The sequence below is a fragment of the Ochlerotatus camptorhynchus genome, unplaced genomic scaffold (assembly GCF_037179485.1).
Source record: "Ochlerotatus camptorhynchus isolate MF236.1 unplaced genomic scaffold, CSIRO-AGI_Acam_v1.1 ptg000467l, whole genome shotgun sequence".
Taxonomy (NCBI): Eukaryota; Metazoa; Arthropoda; class Insecta; order Diptera; family Culicidae; genus Ochlerotatus; species Ochlerotatus camptorhynchus.
The window spans coordinates 756,599-770,667 of record NW_027040953.1 but is presented as its reverse complement, the minus strand read 5'-3'; the positions used below and the strand labels follow the sequence as shown (position 1 = coordinate 770,667).

At 40.0% G+C, this 14,069-nt stretch overlaps 1 protein-coding gene across 2 annotated transcripts; it reads right to left on the bottom strand.

Annotated features, from left to right (window-relative positions):
- Window positions 1-13,686, bottom strand: LOC135712283 (mitochondrial amidoxime-reducing component 1-like). Of its 2 annotated transcripts, XM_065235248.1 has the most exons (6): window positions 13,597-13,686; window positions 13,333-13,372; window positions 12,955-13,096; window positions 12,206-12,889; window positions 402-476; window positions 1-328 (listed from the first exon to the last, which is right to left on the bottom strand). In XM_065235248.1, exons 2-6 carry the CDS (start codon window positions 13,340-13,342, stop codon window positions 220-222), a joined length of 1,020 nt encoding a protein of 339 aa, XP_065091320.1. In that variant the 5' UTR covers window positions 13,343-13,372; window positions 13,597-13,686; the 3' UTR covers window positions 1-219. The 2 variants fall into 2 exon arrangements, with proteins under 2 accessions (XP_065091320.1, XP_065091319.1); XM_065235247.1 differs by lacking the exon at window positions 13,597-13,686 and having other exon boundaries at window positions 13,333-13,423.
- Between the last annotated feature and the right edge of the window lie 383 nt (window positions 13,687-14,069).

Here is a 14,069-nt window from a genome sequence, read left to right as displayed (position 1 = left end):
TGTTGAGTTTGCATTTGCTTAGTGTTTACAATAACATCTGCGTTTATTTGTATGGAAAAAGTAAAATACTGTCAGGAGAAAGCCGTGGCGAGCGAATGGATTCCGACTCCAAACAGATTATATCGTATATTACAACCTACGAATAGAAAAAAAGAGAACCTTCTGCGATCAGGAATGGCAACTGTAAGTCTAGGGGGTCTGGGGGTCATCTCGATGGTGTTAGCATCCAACGTAGACCGTTTCTCCGAGGCGAACCGTTCCTTCCAAGCGGACGCCCATCTGCATGCCGACAATGGGGGAATCGCCGAGGTTTGGCTTCTTGCGGTATCTGAAAGTGTTTACGGCAGAATGTTAGGTTGTTTTTTTTTATTTTTAGTGGAAGGTAGCAGAGCGTGATTTACGTTTTCAGAGTCTTAAGGGGTTCGCCCTCCGGACTGGGAACGCCCGTTTCCGGATCAACGTTGGTGAAGATGCATCTGTTGGAAAGAAGAGGAAGGTTAGTTTGTTGAAAATTTTACGCACAGAATGAAAATATTACCGATTTAGAAAAAAAATTATCCGTTTGAAAGCATGGAATGAATAAGTATGATTTAAGAAAATTGTGAACGCTTATACGAATGGAATATTTCAAAAAGATGATCTAAATGTAAAATTGAAAATTATCATCAAAACGCATGAATCAAGCAGTTACCAACAGTGTTGGCAAAATCATCAATCAAATTATATTTTTCCGCTCTCATACGCTTTCAATATCACACGTGTCATGTCATGCTTGATATTGATTTTACAAGCTCACAACGTGCAAAAATCAAGCTGAGAGCTGACTCGACACAAAAATGATTCCGTTGCACCTCGTTTTCTTAGAAAGAGAAAGTATAGTTTGCTATCTCTTTTTACTCTTCACCGATGGCAGACACGTCTCTTCGCCAGCCAGCTGGAAGCTTCGGTTGCGTTCGGGTGTAAAGCAAACATCATTTAACTCAATCTCACCACAATTTGGTGAGATTTGCAGCTGGTGAGTTTTGTTAGCTTGATATTTCGAGCAGCGATATCACAGCTTGCAAAATCAACCGTAGTTGTTTGCTTGTTGATTTTTGTCTACGAAAATCAAGCGTGATCTTGGACATTGGTGAGATTTGATTTTTTGATATTTTTCCAACACTGAGTGAGTTTAATCAAAAGTTTAAGAGAGTAAAAAGATGTGCATTGTTAAGAGTCCCTTTAAATTATCCTATCTAGGTATTGCAATTTTACAGCCTTGAAAATTACGAATCACAATAATTCCTCTGGTCTCAAAACTGAACTGATCTCAAAACAAACTTTCAATTTGTGATATGGTTACATGTGATTTGACACGACTGTAGCAGACAGGATTTGCAATTGCGATAGAGATTTGAAATGTTGTACAAACTTGTGAGTCCATCAATTATCTATCGTATCCACCGCTGGGTGTCACTACACTGACGAAAACAACCACAATACTTCAAATCATTATTACATTGCTCGATCCCTTTAACAATATGCTTTAGAATTTCGGATGATTGCCTTATGGTTGAATTCTTCATCAGCTGATAAGCATCCATATGACTGTCAACCAAATAAAGATGATATTTAGATGAAAATTGGCAGAAGAACATAGAGCGCTCAGAGGAAAAACAATTAGGATGACTTCCAAATGCTTTAAATTAGACTGTTTACATTTGAAATGGAAATGGATACAAAAATCGTTTGTTGGTAGAGGAAACTTCCTCCACCACGAAATAGACAATCTTCGGTATCCACGTTTTACCAATGTTCGTACCACCGCTTATGGCGATGACTATGTTTCCACCTCGTTTGTCAGCTTAGATCAGCAAACGACGTCCTATACAATTGTTTCCATCATTGTTTTGAATGATTTGAGCTATGGGCTGAACCAATACCATGTGCATTTCAATTAAAGAGGACAATCATTATGCAGAGAGCATTACGTATTTCAACTGAGGTCCGTTCTTCCTGCATTCGAGAGGAGCATCATCTGATAACAAAACATCCGTTATCCGGTTGCAGCTATCAATCCATAAAATCGATTTCGATGTTTCGATTCTAATGGTCTGATGTTTCATTCGAACAGAGGATGATGTTTTGGTACAGTGTAGTGACTTCGTCGATAAGTGAAGGACGGAACTCAAAAATGATTTATAACTTTTAAGGATCGATGTATAGTGCTTTGGAATGATCTACAATGTTGTCAGATTATCAATTATCTACCCAATGATAACATTATTCAAGCTTCTGGTTTCTAAATTCCAAGATTACGACTTCCGGTTTGTCAAAAACTGTTAAATACCCTATAATATGGGTATTTATGGAACGAAATCGATATTTGATGCCATTTTCTGAATCCAATATGGACTTTCGGTTCTGCAACTAAAAATTGCGACTTTCCGTTTGTGTAAAACTGTCAAATATCGATTAATTTTAATGGGAATGTATGACGCCATTTTAGAATTCCAGATGGCGACTTCTGGCCTGTGAAAAACTGTCAAATACCCAAAAATATGTTTATTTTCGTAACGAGGTCGGCATGTTGAGGCTGGCATTCAACGTTTAATGCCATTGTGGAATCCATAATGGCGACTTCCGTTTGTGGAAAACTGTTGAATACCCTATAATATGGGTATTTCTGGAACGGGGACGACGAGTAAAGGACGGCCATCAATCTGTGATACCAATTTGAAGTTCAATATCGTAATGAACCGAATACCGGACAGTCTTTTCATACATTTTTAATTGAATATGAGACCCACTTGGCAACATAATAATTATGTTAGATTAACATAGACGACACTACAGGATCCGAATAAAATCTTCGTGACATTTGAATCCTATTTGGCAATAAGCCCAATCATCTTTTTAAAGTGTCCGGATTCTTAGACTAAGTGTCTGGATTTCGGTGCATTTTTGAAACGGGAACGGCGTGCCGAAATCGATGATTGATGCCATTGTGAAATCCAAGAACCCAGCTACTTCCGGTGTGTGTAAAACTTTCAAATATTCTCCAATATGGATAGTTTTAGTTTGGAGACGACGAGTAAAAACTGGAAATCGATTATTAACGCCATTTCGAAGTCCAAAATGGCGACATCCACTGTGGGTATTTTTGGAACGAGGACGACGTAGATACCAGAAATCGATGTTCGACGCCATCCAAGATGTTGACTTCCAGTTATAAGAAACTGACAAATGCCCATCAAGATGGGTATTTTTGGAACAGGGGCGACGTGTAGAGGCCGATATCTATGTAAGATGCTTCATCTAGTTTTTTTTAACTGACGCCATGGATATTTTTTAAAACCCAACAATATGGATATTTTTGGAATGAAGACGACGTTATGTTCCGGGAAATTGATGTTTAACGCCATTTTGGAACTGCCAAACTGTTAACTACCCTACAACATGGATATTTTTGGAACGTGTAGAGGTCGGAAACCGTTGTATGTTTCCATTTTTAAATAAAAAAATTTAGGAAAGCTCCACGAACTTCAGGAAAGCGAGAACTTCAATGGAGTTCCGAGATGTCTAGAAATTTTCATAGTAGTTCCGAGAACTTTAGGGACGTTGCAAAAATTTCCAAGACATGCCGAATACTTCATTGACATTTAAAGTACTTCAGGGTCAAAGAATTTCAGGGAGCTTGAGACGAGAGGAGTTTCGAGAACTTCAGCAAAATTTTGAAACTGCTGATTAGCATTTTACCAAATACAATTTCCTTCTAAGAATTGCCTTACAGTTCTCGGAACTGCCCTAAGTTCCTGAATGTTTGCTGAAGTATTCGAAACTCTCCTGAAAACTCATTTAAAGTTCTTACAGGACTTCCCTGAAGCTCACGGAAATTTTTTCATGTTTTCGACACTAGTCATAAAAAGGAATTATTGAAACATTACTGAAAATCTAAGAATAGCTTCTCGGAACTTCCCAGCAAATCTAGGAAAAATTAAAGAATTTTCGAATCATCTCAGATGGACTCGGACTTCATGAAACATTTTAGAAAATCCGATTTTTTTTCCTGAAGATCTGAGAATTTCCCACAAAGTCCGCGAACTACCTAGAAACTCTAAAAACGTCCCGAACATTCCGAAAAATTTCAAGATTTTTTTTTTTTTTATATCTTTATTAAGGAGACTTTCAGCCCTGGGCTGGTTCGTCTCCGTTTCCAGAATTCCTGAAAGCTTCACAGAGTTAGTGGGAGCTCCCACAACTTTCGAGAACTTATCTAAAAGTTCTAGAATTTCCCGGAAAATCCGAGAACTTCTCAAAAGTTCCAAAAATATTAGAGCACTTTCCAGAAGTCCCGAGGAAGCGGCCCCGGTGGTGTAGTGGTAAGCGTTATTACCTTTCACCCCAGTAGGCCTGGGTTTCATCCCAGTTGGCGCCACCGAGATGTTCTGAGGCATAACATCTCTGATCACGCCTTCCTTCGGAAGGGAAGTAAAGCCGTTGGTCCTCGGATAATGAGTTTATGGGTCGATAAGTAGGGTCCAGGTGTGGGAACTGCCTCCCTGGCGTTGGTAGCATTCCAAAGAACATCGAAAATGTACCAAAATTCCAAAATTTTCGGGAGCTCCCACAAATTCCGAGAGCTTCTCTAAAAATCCTAAAACTTCCCAGAAAATCCGAGAACTTCGCAAAAATTTCAAATAGATTAGAGCACTTCCCAGAAGTCCCGGGAACTGAACAGAAGTTCCGGGAGCTTTCCATAAATTCCAAGAACTTCACAAAAGATTCAACGACTTGTCAGAAGTTCTGTGCACTTAACACAAATTCCAAGCACTACGAGATATTCTAGATTTCAGAACGTCCCAGAAAATCCGAAAATTTCCCAGAAGAATTCCGAACTTCCTGCTGATCCGAGAACTTCCCAAAAATTTCTATGAGCTTCTTTCCACAAATTCCGAGAGCTTCTCCTAAAATTCTAGAACTTCCAAGAAAATCCTACAGCTTCGCAAAAATTCCACAAATATTACAGCACTTTCCAGAAGACCCGGGAACTGCACCGAAGTTCAGGGAACTTCCCATTAATTTCGAGGACTTCACAAAAGATCCAACGACTTGCCAGAAACACTGTGCACTTCTCACAAATTTCAAGTACTACGAGGTCTTCTAGATCTCGGACCACCCGGAAATTCCAAGAGTTTCCCTGAAGACCTTTAAACTTCCTAGCCGAGAACTTCCCAGAAATCCCTACAAGATTGGATTTTTTGGCCAAGATGGGCACCACCGAGCAGCTCCCCGTTTTATTTTGCTGGATCTCAGTGAAAAAATTGCCAAACTTCAGCTAACAAACGGGAATTTTGCCGAGATCTTTCCGAAAAACCCGAGAATTTTCCAGAAGATCTCAGAACTTCTCAGAAATTCTGGAAACTTCCTAGAAAAAAACAAGTATTTCCCAGAAATTCTGAGAGCTTTTCATAATTCTAATGAGCTTCTCTAAAAGTCCTTAAACTTCCCAGAAAAGCCGAGAATTTCCGCAAATATTCCAAAAATATTAGAACACTTTACATAAGTCCTGAGAACTGCACAGAAGCTCCCGGAACTTCCCACAAATTTCGAGAACTTTACAAAAGATCCAACGACTTGCCAGAAATTCTATGTACTTCTCACAAATTCCGAACACAACGAGATTTTCTAGATCTTGGAACGTCCCAGAAATTCCGAAAATTTCCCGGAAGAACTACGAACTTCCTAGCTGATCCGAGAACTTCCCAGAAATTTCTACAAGCTTAGACCTTTTGACCGAGATGGGCACCACCGAGCAGCTTGGCATTTTATTTGATTGGATCTCGGTGAAAAACTTGCCGAGATTCAGCTAAAAAACGGAAATTTTGCCAAGATCTTTCCAAAAAAACCCGAGAATTTCCCAGAAGATCTCAGAACTTCTCATAAATTCAGAAACTTCATAGAAAAACCAAGTACTTCCGGAAATTCTGAGAGCTTTGCATAATTTTTGAGAGCTTCTCTAAAAATCCTAAAACTTACCAGAAAATTCGAGAGCTTCGCCAAAAATCCAAAATATTAGAGCACTTTCCAGAAGTCCCGGGAACTGCACAGAAGTTCAGGGAACTTCCCATAAATTTTGAGAACTTCACAAAAGATCCAACGACTTGCCAGAAGTTCTGTGCACTTCTTACAAATTCCGAACACAAAGAGATTTTCTAGATCTCGGAACGTCCCAGAAATTCCGAAAATTTCCCAGAAGAACTGCGAGCATTCGAGAACTTCTCAGAAATTCCTACAAGCTTTTTTCCACAAATTCCGAGAGCTGTGAATTCTTATAGATCTCGGAACGTCCCGGAAATTCCAAAAGTTTCCCAGAAGACCTTCGAACTTCCTAGCTGATCCGAGAACTTCCCAGAAATTCCTAGAAGCTTTGAGTTTTTTGCCAAAATGGGCACCACCAAGCAGCTCGGCATTTTATTTTGCCGTATCTCAGTGAAAAACTTGCCCAACTTCAGCTATCAAACGGGAATTTTGCTGAGATCTTTCCGAAAAACCTGAGAATTTCCCAGAAGATCTCAGAACTTCTCAGAAATTCTGGAAACTTCCTAGAAAATCCAAGTACTTCCCAGAAATTCTGATAGCTTTCCATAATTTTTGTGAGCTTCTCTAAAAATCCTAAAACTTCCCAGAAAAGCCGACAATTTTGCAAAAATTCCAAAAATATTAGAGCACTTTACATAAGTCCCGGGAACTGCACAGAAGTTCCGGGAACTTCCCACAAATTTCGAGAACTTAACAAAAGATCCAACGACTTGCCAGAAACTCGGTGCACTTCTCACAAATTCCACGTAGTACGAAGTCTTATAGATCTCGTAACGTCCTGGAAATTCCAAGAGTTTTCCAGAAGACCTTCGAATTTTCTAGCTGATCCGAGAACTTCCCAGAAATCCCTAAAAGATTGGATTTTTTGGCTGAGATGGGCACCACCGAGCAGCTCGGCGTTTTATTTCACTGGATCTGAGTGAAAAACTTGCCGAACTTCAGCTAACAAACGGGAATTTTGCCGAGATCTTTTCGAAAAACCCGAGAATTTCCCAGAAGATATCAGAACTTCTCAGAAGTTCTGGAAATTTCCTAGAAAAACCTAGTATTTCCCAGAAATTCTGAGAGCTTTTCATAATTCTTATGAGCTTCTCTAAATGGCCTTAAACTTCCCAGAAAAGCCGATAATTTCAAAATCCTAAAATATTAGAGCACTTTCCAGAAGTTCCGGGAGCTGCACAGAAGTTCAGGGAACTTCCCATAAATTTTGAGTACTTCACAAAAGATCAAACGACTTGCCAAAAGTTCTGTGCACTTCTTACAAATTTCGAACACAACGAGATTGTCTAGATCTCAGAACGTCCCAGAAATCCCGAAAAAATTTCCCAGAAGAACTGCGAACTTCTTAGTTGATCCGAGAACTTCCCAGAACTTCCTGAAAGCTTCTTTCCACAAATTCCAAGAGCTTCTTCTAAAATCCTTAAACTTCCCAGAAAAATCCGAGCACTTCGCAAAAATTCCAAAAATATTAGAGCACTTTCCAAAAGACCCAGGAGCTGCACCGAAGTTCACGGAACTTCCTATAAATTTCAAGAACTTCACAAAAGATCCAGTGACTTTCCCGAAACTCTATGCACTTCTCACAAATTCCGAATACTACGAGATGTTCTAGATCTCAGAGCGTCCCAGAAATTCTGAAAATTTCCCAGAAGAGCTTCCACCGAGGCAGCTTGGCATTTTATTTGATTGGATCTCAGTGAAAAACTTGCCAAGATTCAGCTAAAAACAGAAGTATTGCCGAGATCTTTCAAAAAAAAAAAACCCGAGACTTTCCCAGAAAATCTCAGACTTCTTAGAAATTCTAGAAACTTTCTAGAAAATCCAGGAATTTCCCAGATATTCTGAGAGCTTTCCACAAATTCCGAGAGCTTCTCTTGAAATCCTAGAACTTCCCAGAAAATCCGAGAGCTTCTCAAAAATTCCAAAAATATTAGTGCACTTTTCAGAAGTCCCGGGAACTGGACTGAAGTACAGGGAACTTCCCACAAATTTCGAGGACTTCACAAAAGATCCAACGGCTTGCCAGAAATTCGGTGTACTTCTCACAAATTTCAAGTACTACGAGGGCTTTAAGATCTCGGAACGTCCCAGAAATTCCAAGAGTTTCCCAGATGACGTTCAAACTTCCTAGCTGATCGTAGAACTTCCCAGAAATTCCTACAAGCATTGATTCTTTTGCCGAGATGGGCACCAACAAGAAGTTCAGGATTTTATTTTACTGGATCTCAGAGAAAAAATTGCCTAGATTCAGCTAACAGACGGGAATTTTGCTGAGATCATTCCAAAAAAAACCTGTGAGTTTCCCAGAAATTCTAGAAAATTCCTAGAAAATCCTAATCCAGAAGTTCTGAGAGTTTTCCACAAATTTAAAGAGCTTCTCTAATAATTTTAGAACTTCCCAGAAAATCCGAGAACTTTTCAAAAATTCAAAACATATAAGAGCACTTTCCAGATGTCCCGGCAACTAAACAGAAGTTCCGGGAATTTCCCACAAATTTTGAGAACTTCACAAAAGATCCAACGACTTGCCAGAAGTTATGTGTACTTCTTTCAAATTCCGAGTACGAAGTCTTATAGATCTCGGAACGTCCCAGAAATTTCAAGAGTTTCCCAGAAGACCTTCGAACTGCCTAGCTGATCCGAAAACTTCCCAAAAATTCCTACAAGCTTCGATTTTTTTTTGTCAAGATGGGCATCACCACGCAGCTCGGCATTTTATTTTGCTGGATCTCAGTGAAAAACTTGCCGAGATTCAGCTAACAAACGGGAATTTTGCCGAGATCTTTCCGAAAAACCCGAGAATTTCCCAGAAGATCTCAGAACTTCTCAGAAATTCTAGAAGCTTCCTAGAAAATCCAAGTATTTCCCAGAAATTCTGAGAGTTTTCCTTAACTTTCGTGAGCTTTTCTAAACATCCTAGAAATTCCCATAAAATCCGACAGCGTTTCAAAATATCGAACGACTTGCCTAAAGTTTTGTGCACTTCTCACAAATTCCGAGATCTGGGAACGTCCCAGAAATTCCAAGAGTTTTCCAGAAGATCTTCAAACGTCCTAGCTGATCCGAGAACTTCCCAGAACTTCCTAAAGCTTAGATTTTTTGCCGAGATGGGTACCATCGAGAAGCATGGCATTTGATTTGACTGGAACTCAGTGAAAAACTTGCCGAGATTCAGCTAAAAACGGGAATTTCGGCGAGATCTTTCCAAAAGAAAAAAAAAAACCGACAATTTCCCAGATGATCTCAGAACTTCTTAGAAATTTTAGAAACTTCCTAGAAAATCCAAGAATTTATCAGAAATCCTGCGAGCTTTCCATAATTTTCGAGAGCTTCTCTAAAAATCCTAGAACTTCCCAGAAAATACGAGAACTTATCAAAAATTCAGAAAATATTAGAGCTCTTTCCAGAAGTCCCGGGAGCTGCACAAAAATTCCTAAAAGCTTTGATTTTTTTTCTGAGATGGGCACCACCGAGCAGCTCGGCATTCTATTTTAGAGGATCTCAGTGAAACACTTGCTGAGATTCAGCTTACAAACAAATTCCTAGAAAATCCTGAGTGCCAGAAATTCTGAGTTCTTTCCATAATTTGCAAGAGCTTCCCATAAGTTCCAAGACTTTCTCCGAAGGTCTGAGAACTTTCCAAAAAATCCGTGTATTTACAACAAATTTCCAAAACTTCCTAAAAATTTTGAGAGCTTTTTATAAGACTCATAAACTTTCCACAAGATTCAAGAACGGCGCAGAAATTCCGAGAACTTTCCAGAGTTTCCGATAACTTCTACAGAAGATGCGAGAACTTCCTGAAAATTTCAAATTCTTCCCATCAGTTCTAAGAGCTTGCCACAAATTCTGCAAACCTCTTAGAAGATTTGCGAATTTCTCAGAAGATCCGAGATCTTACTAGAAATTCTGAGGACTTCCCCAGAACTCCCCAGAATTTCCGATAGATCCTGACAAGATTCGTGTACTACTTAGAACATCCGAACTACCCACGATATCGATTTTCCCCACACAAACTTCAAGCCGTTTGAGCTAGGGGTTCCCGTGAACCAAATGACTTCTAATTTCAGCAGGGTGTTTCTGACCTTCCAAACTACTATTCCAGGGGGTAGCGTTTGAAATTCCAGACTTTGACTTTTTTTTTCATATGGCGCTGAAACACTCTAGTGAGTAGTTCGTTCCAAGAACGGTTCAGAAGAATCTTGAGGTTCCTAGGAATTCCGAGAATCTTCCAAAAATTCCGATATCTTCCCAAAAGATCGGCAAGTTCATAGAAGATTCCAGAAATTCTGATAGCTGTGCAGAAGTCCTGCAATTTTTCTAGTAATCCCAAGCACTTCTCAGAAATTCAAAGTATTTTACAGTAACTAAACAAACGTCCCAGAAATTTCGAAATCTTCTAAATCATTCGTAGATTTTTTCAAGGAAAAGTGAATATTTAGGGAACCACAGTGATGAAAAGGAAACTTCAAGGATGCCCAGAGAAGATCAGATTTGAGTGAAAGTTCCGTGAGCGTTTAGGAAGTTTTCAAAACTTCAGGAAAATTATAGTAAATTAAAGGCAACTCAGTAAAATTGCGGACACTTATAACACAAACTGAGCAATTCAAGGCAGTCTAAAGAACTGTACGGAAACTCATAAATCTTTTGGACAGTTTTAATAACAACTAGACGATTGAATTTAAGGGCAGTTCCAAGAATAAGCGAGACAGTAGGAAGTCTTACGATGGCCAAGTCTCAGACCACACTCCAGAAGCCGAGTGGAAATTTGTGATCGATATGAGAACTTTGTCTTAATCCAAAAAAAAAAAAAATGAGAGAACGTTTCCGAAAATTCTGGGAAGTAGAGACATTCCAGAAAAAGGGGTTGGTAGGAAATGCCAACATGAAGCTTTAGTGTGATAATTTATTAGCAAGAGAATGATCTTAAGAAGAGGGTTGGTGGATAGTTCCGTTAGAGTACGTCAGTATAAAAATTGAATAGAAGTTGAAAATGAGCGAAGGGCCATTAATGCGACAGTTTTTAAAGTCAGACGCACATCTTTTGCCTAACCCGTACGATGTATGCGGGGACTTGAAGTATGTCTTCAAGTCTACAGGCAAAAGATGTGCGTCGTTCTTCTGCTCATAACTGACTGCGGGTGTGGAATAGTTCTAGCGACGTTTCATCACTACCTAAAGCCCCACGTTTGCGAGAGCATTTCCAGTCGATGGTGTGTTAAACTTCAAAAGCTTCACAGAAGTCCAGATATCTTCAGAAAAACTTTTAGAACTTCATAGAAGTCTATGGAATTTTAGGGAAGATCCGAGAAGTCAATGAATGTTTCATGAACATTTGGAAAATGTGGGAATATGTCAAAGAAGTTTCTTAAGCTCAAAATTGCGAAAAATTTCAAAAAGTTCCCAAATTTCCTTGGAAATTCTCCAATTTTCAAAGAACTTCAGAGATGAAATGTTTTTTTTTGTGTTCTCAACATAAGTTTAGTGAACTTCACGGAAGCTTATAATTTTTTTCGACAGTTTAATTCAATTCATGGCAGTACAATCAGCTTCACGAGAATTGCAAAAACGTTTAAGGACTTTCTAGAATTTCAGAAAATTCATTAACTTTAGGCAAATAACAAAGATTTAAAATAAAAGTTTTGAGAACTTCAGTGAAATGTTAAAACATCAGTAGTAGTAGTAGTAGAATTCTCGAAAAATTGCGGAAATTACATTGCCGTGATATGAGAAAGTGACGTAAGTGCCACCAAGTTCGATTTTCACTTTTCACCATATTCGAGTTCTTCATTCTTCATGACATCCAAAAACACTTAAGACTTGCACAAAATTTGATTTTGAAGCAAAATGATAGTGTGACGCTAGCTATACTTGTTCGAAAAAGCAATGAAAATGTTTCACTGTTTCTACTCATAAATGACGTCGCTGCAGGAAACAATTTAATGGAAATTCAATATAAATTGTTTGACATTATCTACATCAACGAATGATCGTTCAGAAACATCGAGAAGATGTTTTTCATAAACCACCCAGACAGCACAATAACTGATAGAGCCAATCTCGCAAGATAATCACAACCAATTGCCAACTTATCTCCACTCAAAAAAAAAAAACACTGACTCACCTGGTGCAGGGTTTGACATTCTTGTACACCGTCTCCCCAACCTTAATCCACTTCCAATCGTCTTCCTCGAACGCCCCGGGTCCCTTGACGACAAAGTTCGGCCGGTACTGCAGTGCCGTCACCGGTTTCTCCAGTTTCGCGTTCACATCCGTCACCGATGCTTCGGACAGCAGCATATAGCTGGTGGCATCATGCAGCGCTCCCGAGTCCCTCGGTGTCAGCTTCAAATGGATCTTGTTCTTCGGGCGCACATCCCGCGTCGGGAAGTCCAACGGATAGAACACCAACCGGAGGCCAAAGTCTTCGCTCAGGATGAATCGGGAAAGCCACCGGGCTACTTCCTCGCCACAGTCCACGGCCGTCACGGTCTGTCCCCATACGGACGCCTTGACCGGTTCGACCGTGAGCAGTCGCTTCACGTCGACGCTGATGTCCATCATGCCCGGGGCGGAAAGGGTCATCGTCTCGAACTGGTCGTCGAACCGGGGCTGCACCAGCACCAGCGTCGGATGACTTCGCCCGGTAATGAAGGTTCCATCCGTTTGGACTACCATGAAGATTCGGTCCCTTAGTAGTCCCACCTGGGGACCCAGGTTTGAGCAGTGAATTTCACTCACGCGCACCGAGCCACATGATTTGATGGGGTACACGTGAAGATCCGTTATCTCACCAACGCGGCGCCATCTGTCAGATTTGAGCAAAATTGAAATTATATAATAACTCAAGACAAATTCAAACGTCCTACTTACTGACTCGGCGGTACGTTTTCCAGGTACTTCTGAACCAGCTTGTAGATGCCGTACCCGGCCAGGGTAGCTGCACCGACTCCTGCTGCTAGGAGCAGTGCATTGCGCGTTGCACTGCCACCGGAGCTAGTCTCGTCGAATATTTCTATTTTCACAAGGAAGACTTCTTCGATAGTTCAAATGGATGGAGAAAAGAGGATGAATTCAAATTCAAATGCCGTGTGTGAATTTTACCCATGCGATTTGCGAGTCCAATAGGATAAGCAGATGAAGGAATATACGAAAATGTGTGTTTGAACTAGCTAAATACTATCTACTGGATTTGTATGGTCAATGATAAGAAAACAAACTACGAATGAAGATTCGAGACGAACAACTTACTGGACATCATCTCCGGTGTGGTTCCCGTGGTAATGTGACGCTTGAAAGTGAATGGAATCGAACAGAAATCGATCATTATTGGCGACGTATTTTTCGAATGGAGTTAGAACCGAAGAATGGAAAAATGATAAGACTTCACCCGTGCCGAGAAGGTGATAATTGAATGAGCAAACATCGCCCCAGTTTTGCAAATCGTGCGACTTTGAGCGTGATGCGATGATAGTACGCATCTTCGAATGAGCCGAAAACACCAACTCTACTCACTTGTTTTCAATTGGCCAAAAACGCTGCTGTGATGAAACTGATGCGAAGAATAGACGGTAGGATGGGATAGAGCCAACTCCGAATGGAATTAGATAAGATACCACCGGAGAGGAAGCGAACCCTGTCTTATCTCTGTGATAACTTATCGACTTAACACAATTGGCTCGTCCTCGTTCGTTGCTTCAACCGGTGTTTTCGGTCGGTTGTTTGTGTGGTTTATCGATTGTTATTTTGCAAACAAACCAGCTGCAGTCACCCGATGACAGAAGCTGCAGTTTGTTGTGAATGTGTTGGTTTGGGGCAGTGTTGCTGATGCTTTTTGCAAGAATTACTTTACCTTTGTAAGGCTTTCAATGGGAAATTCATGCATTGGTAAAATTATTGTATTTCAACGTTTTAAAACTTACTTGCTCAAATTTTTTGATGAAATTGAAAACTTGAATTACAAGCTTTATAATCATAAAAGTAGAGAG

What these genes read in the sequence shown, in the direction of transcription:
- LOC135712283 (XM_065235247.1), bottom strand. Translation starts at nt 13,408, where the DNA reads ATGATCGATTTCTGTTCGATTCCATTCACTTTCAAGCGTCACATTACC. An exon ending in CACACCGGAGATGATGTCCA is followed by an intron (nt 13,097 to 13,332) that starts GTAAGTTGTTCG and finishes TTGTGAAAATAG; the next exon opens with AAATATTCGACGAGACTAGC. An exon ending in CCCCTTAAGACTCTGAAAAC is followed by an intron (nt 329 to 401) that starts GTAAATCACGCT and finishes AAACACTTTCAG; the next exon opens with ATACCGCAAGAAGCCAAACC.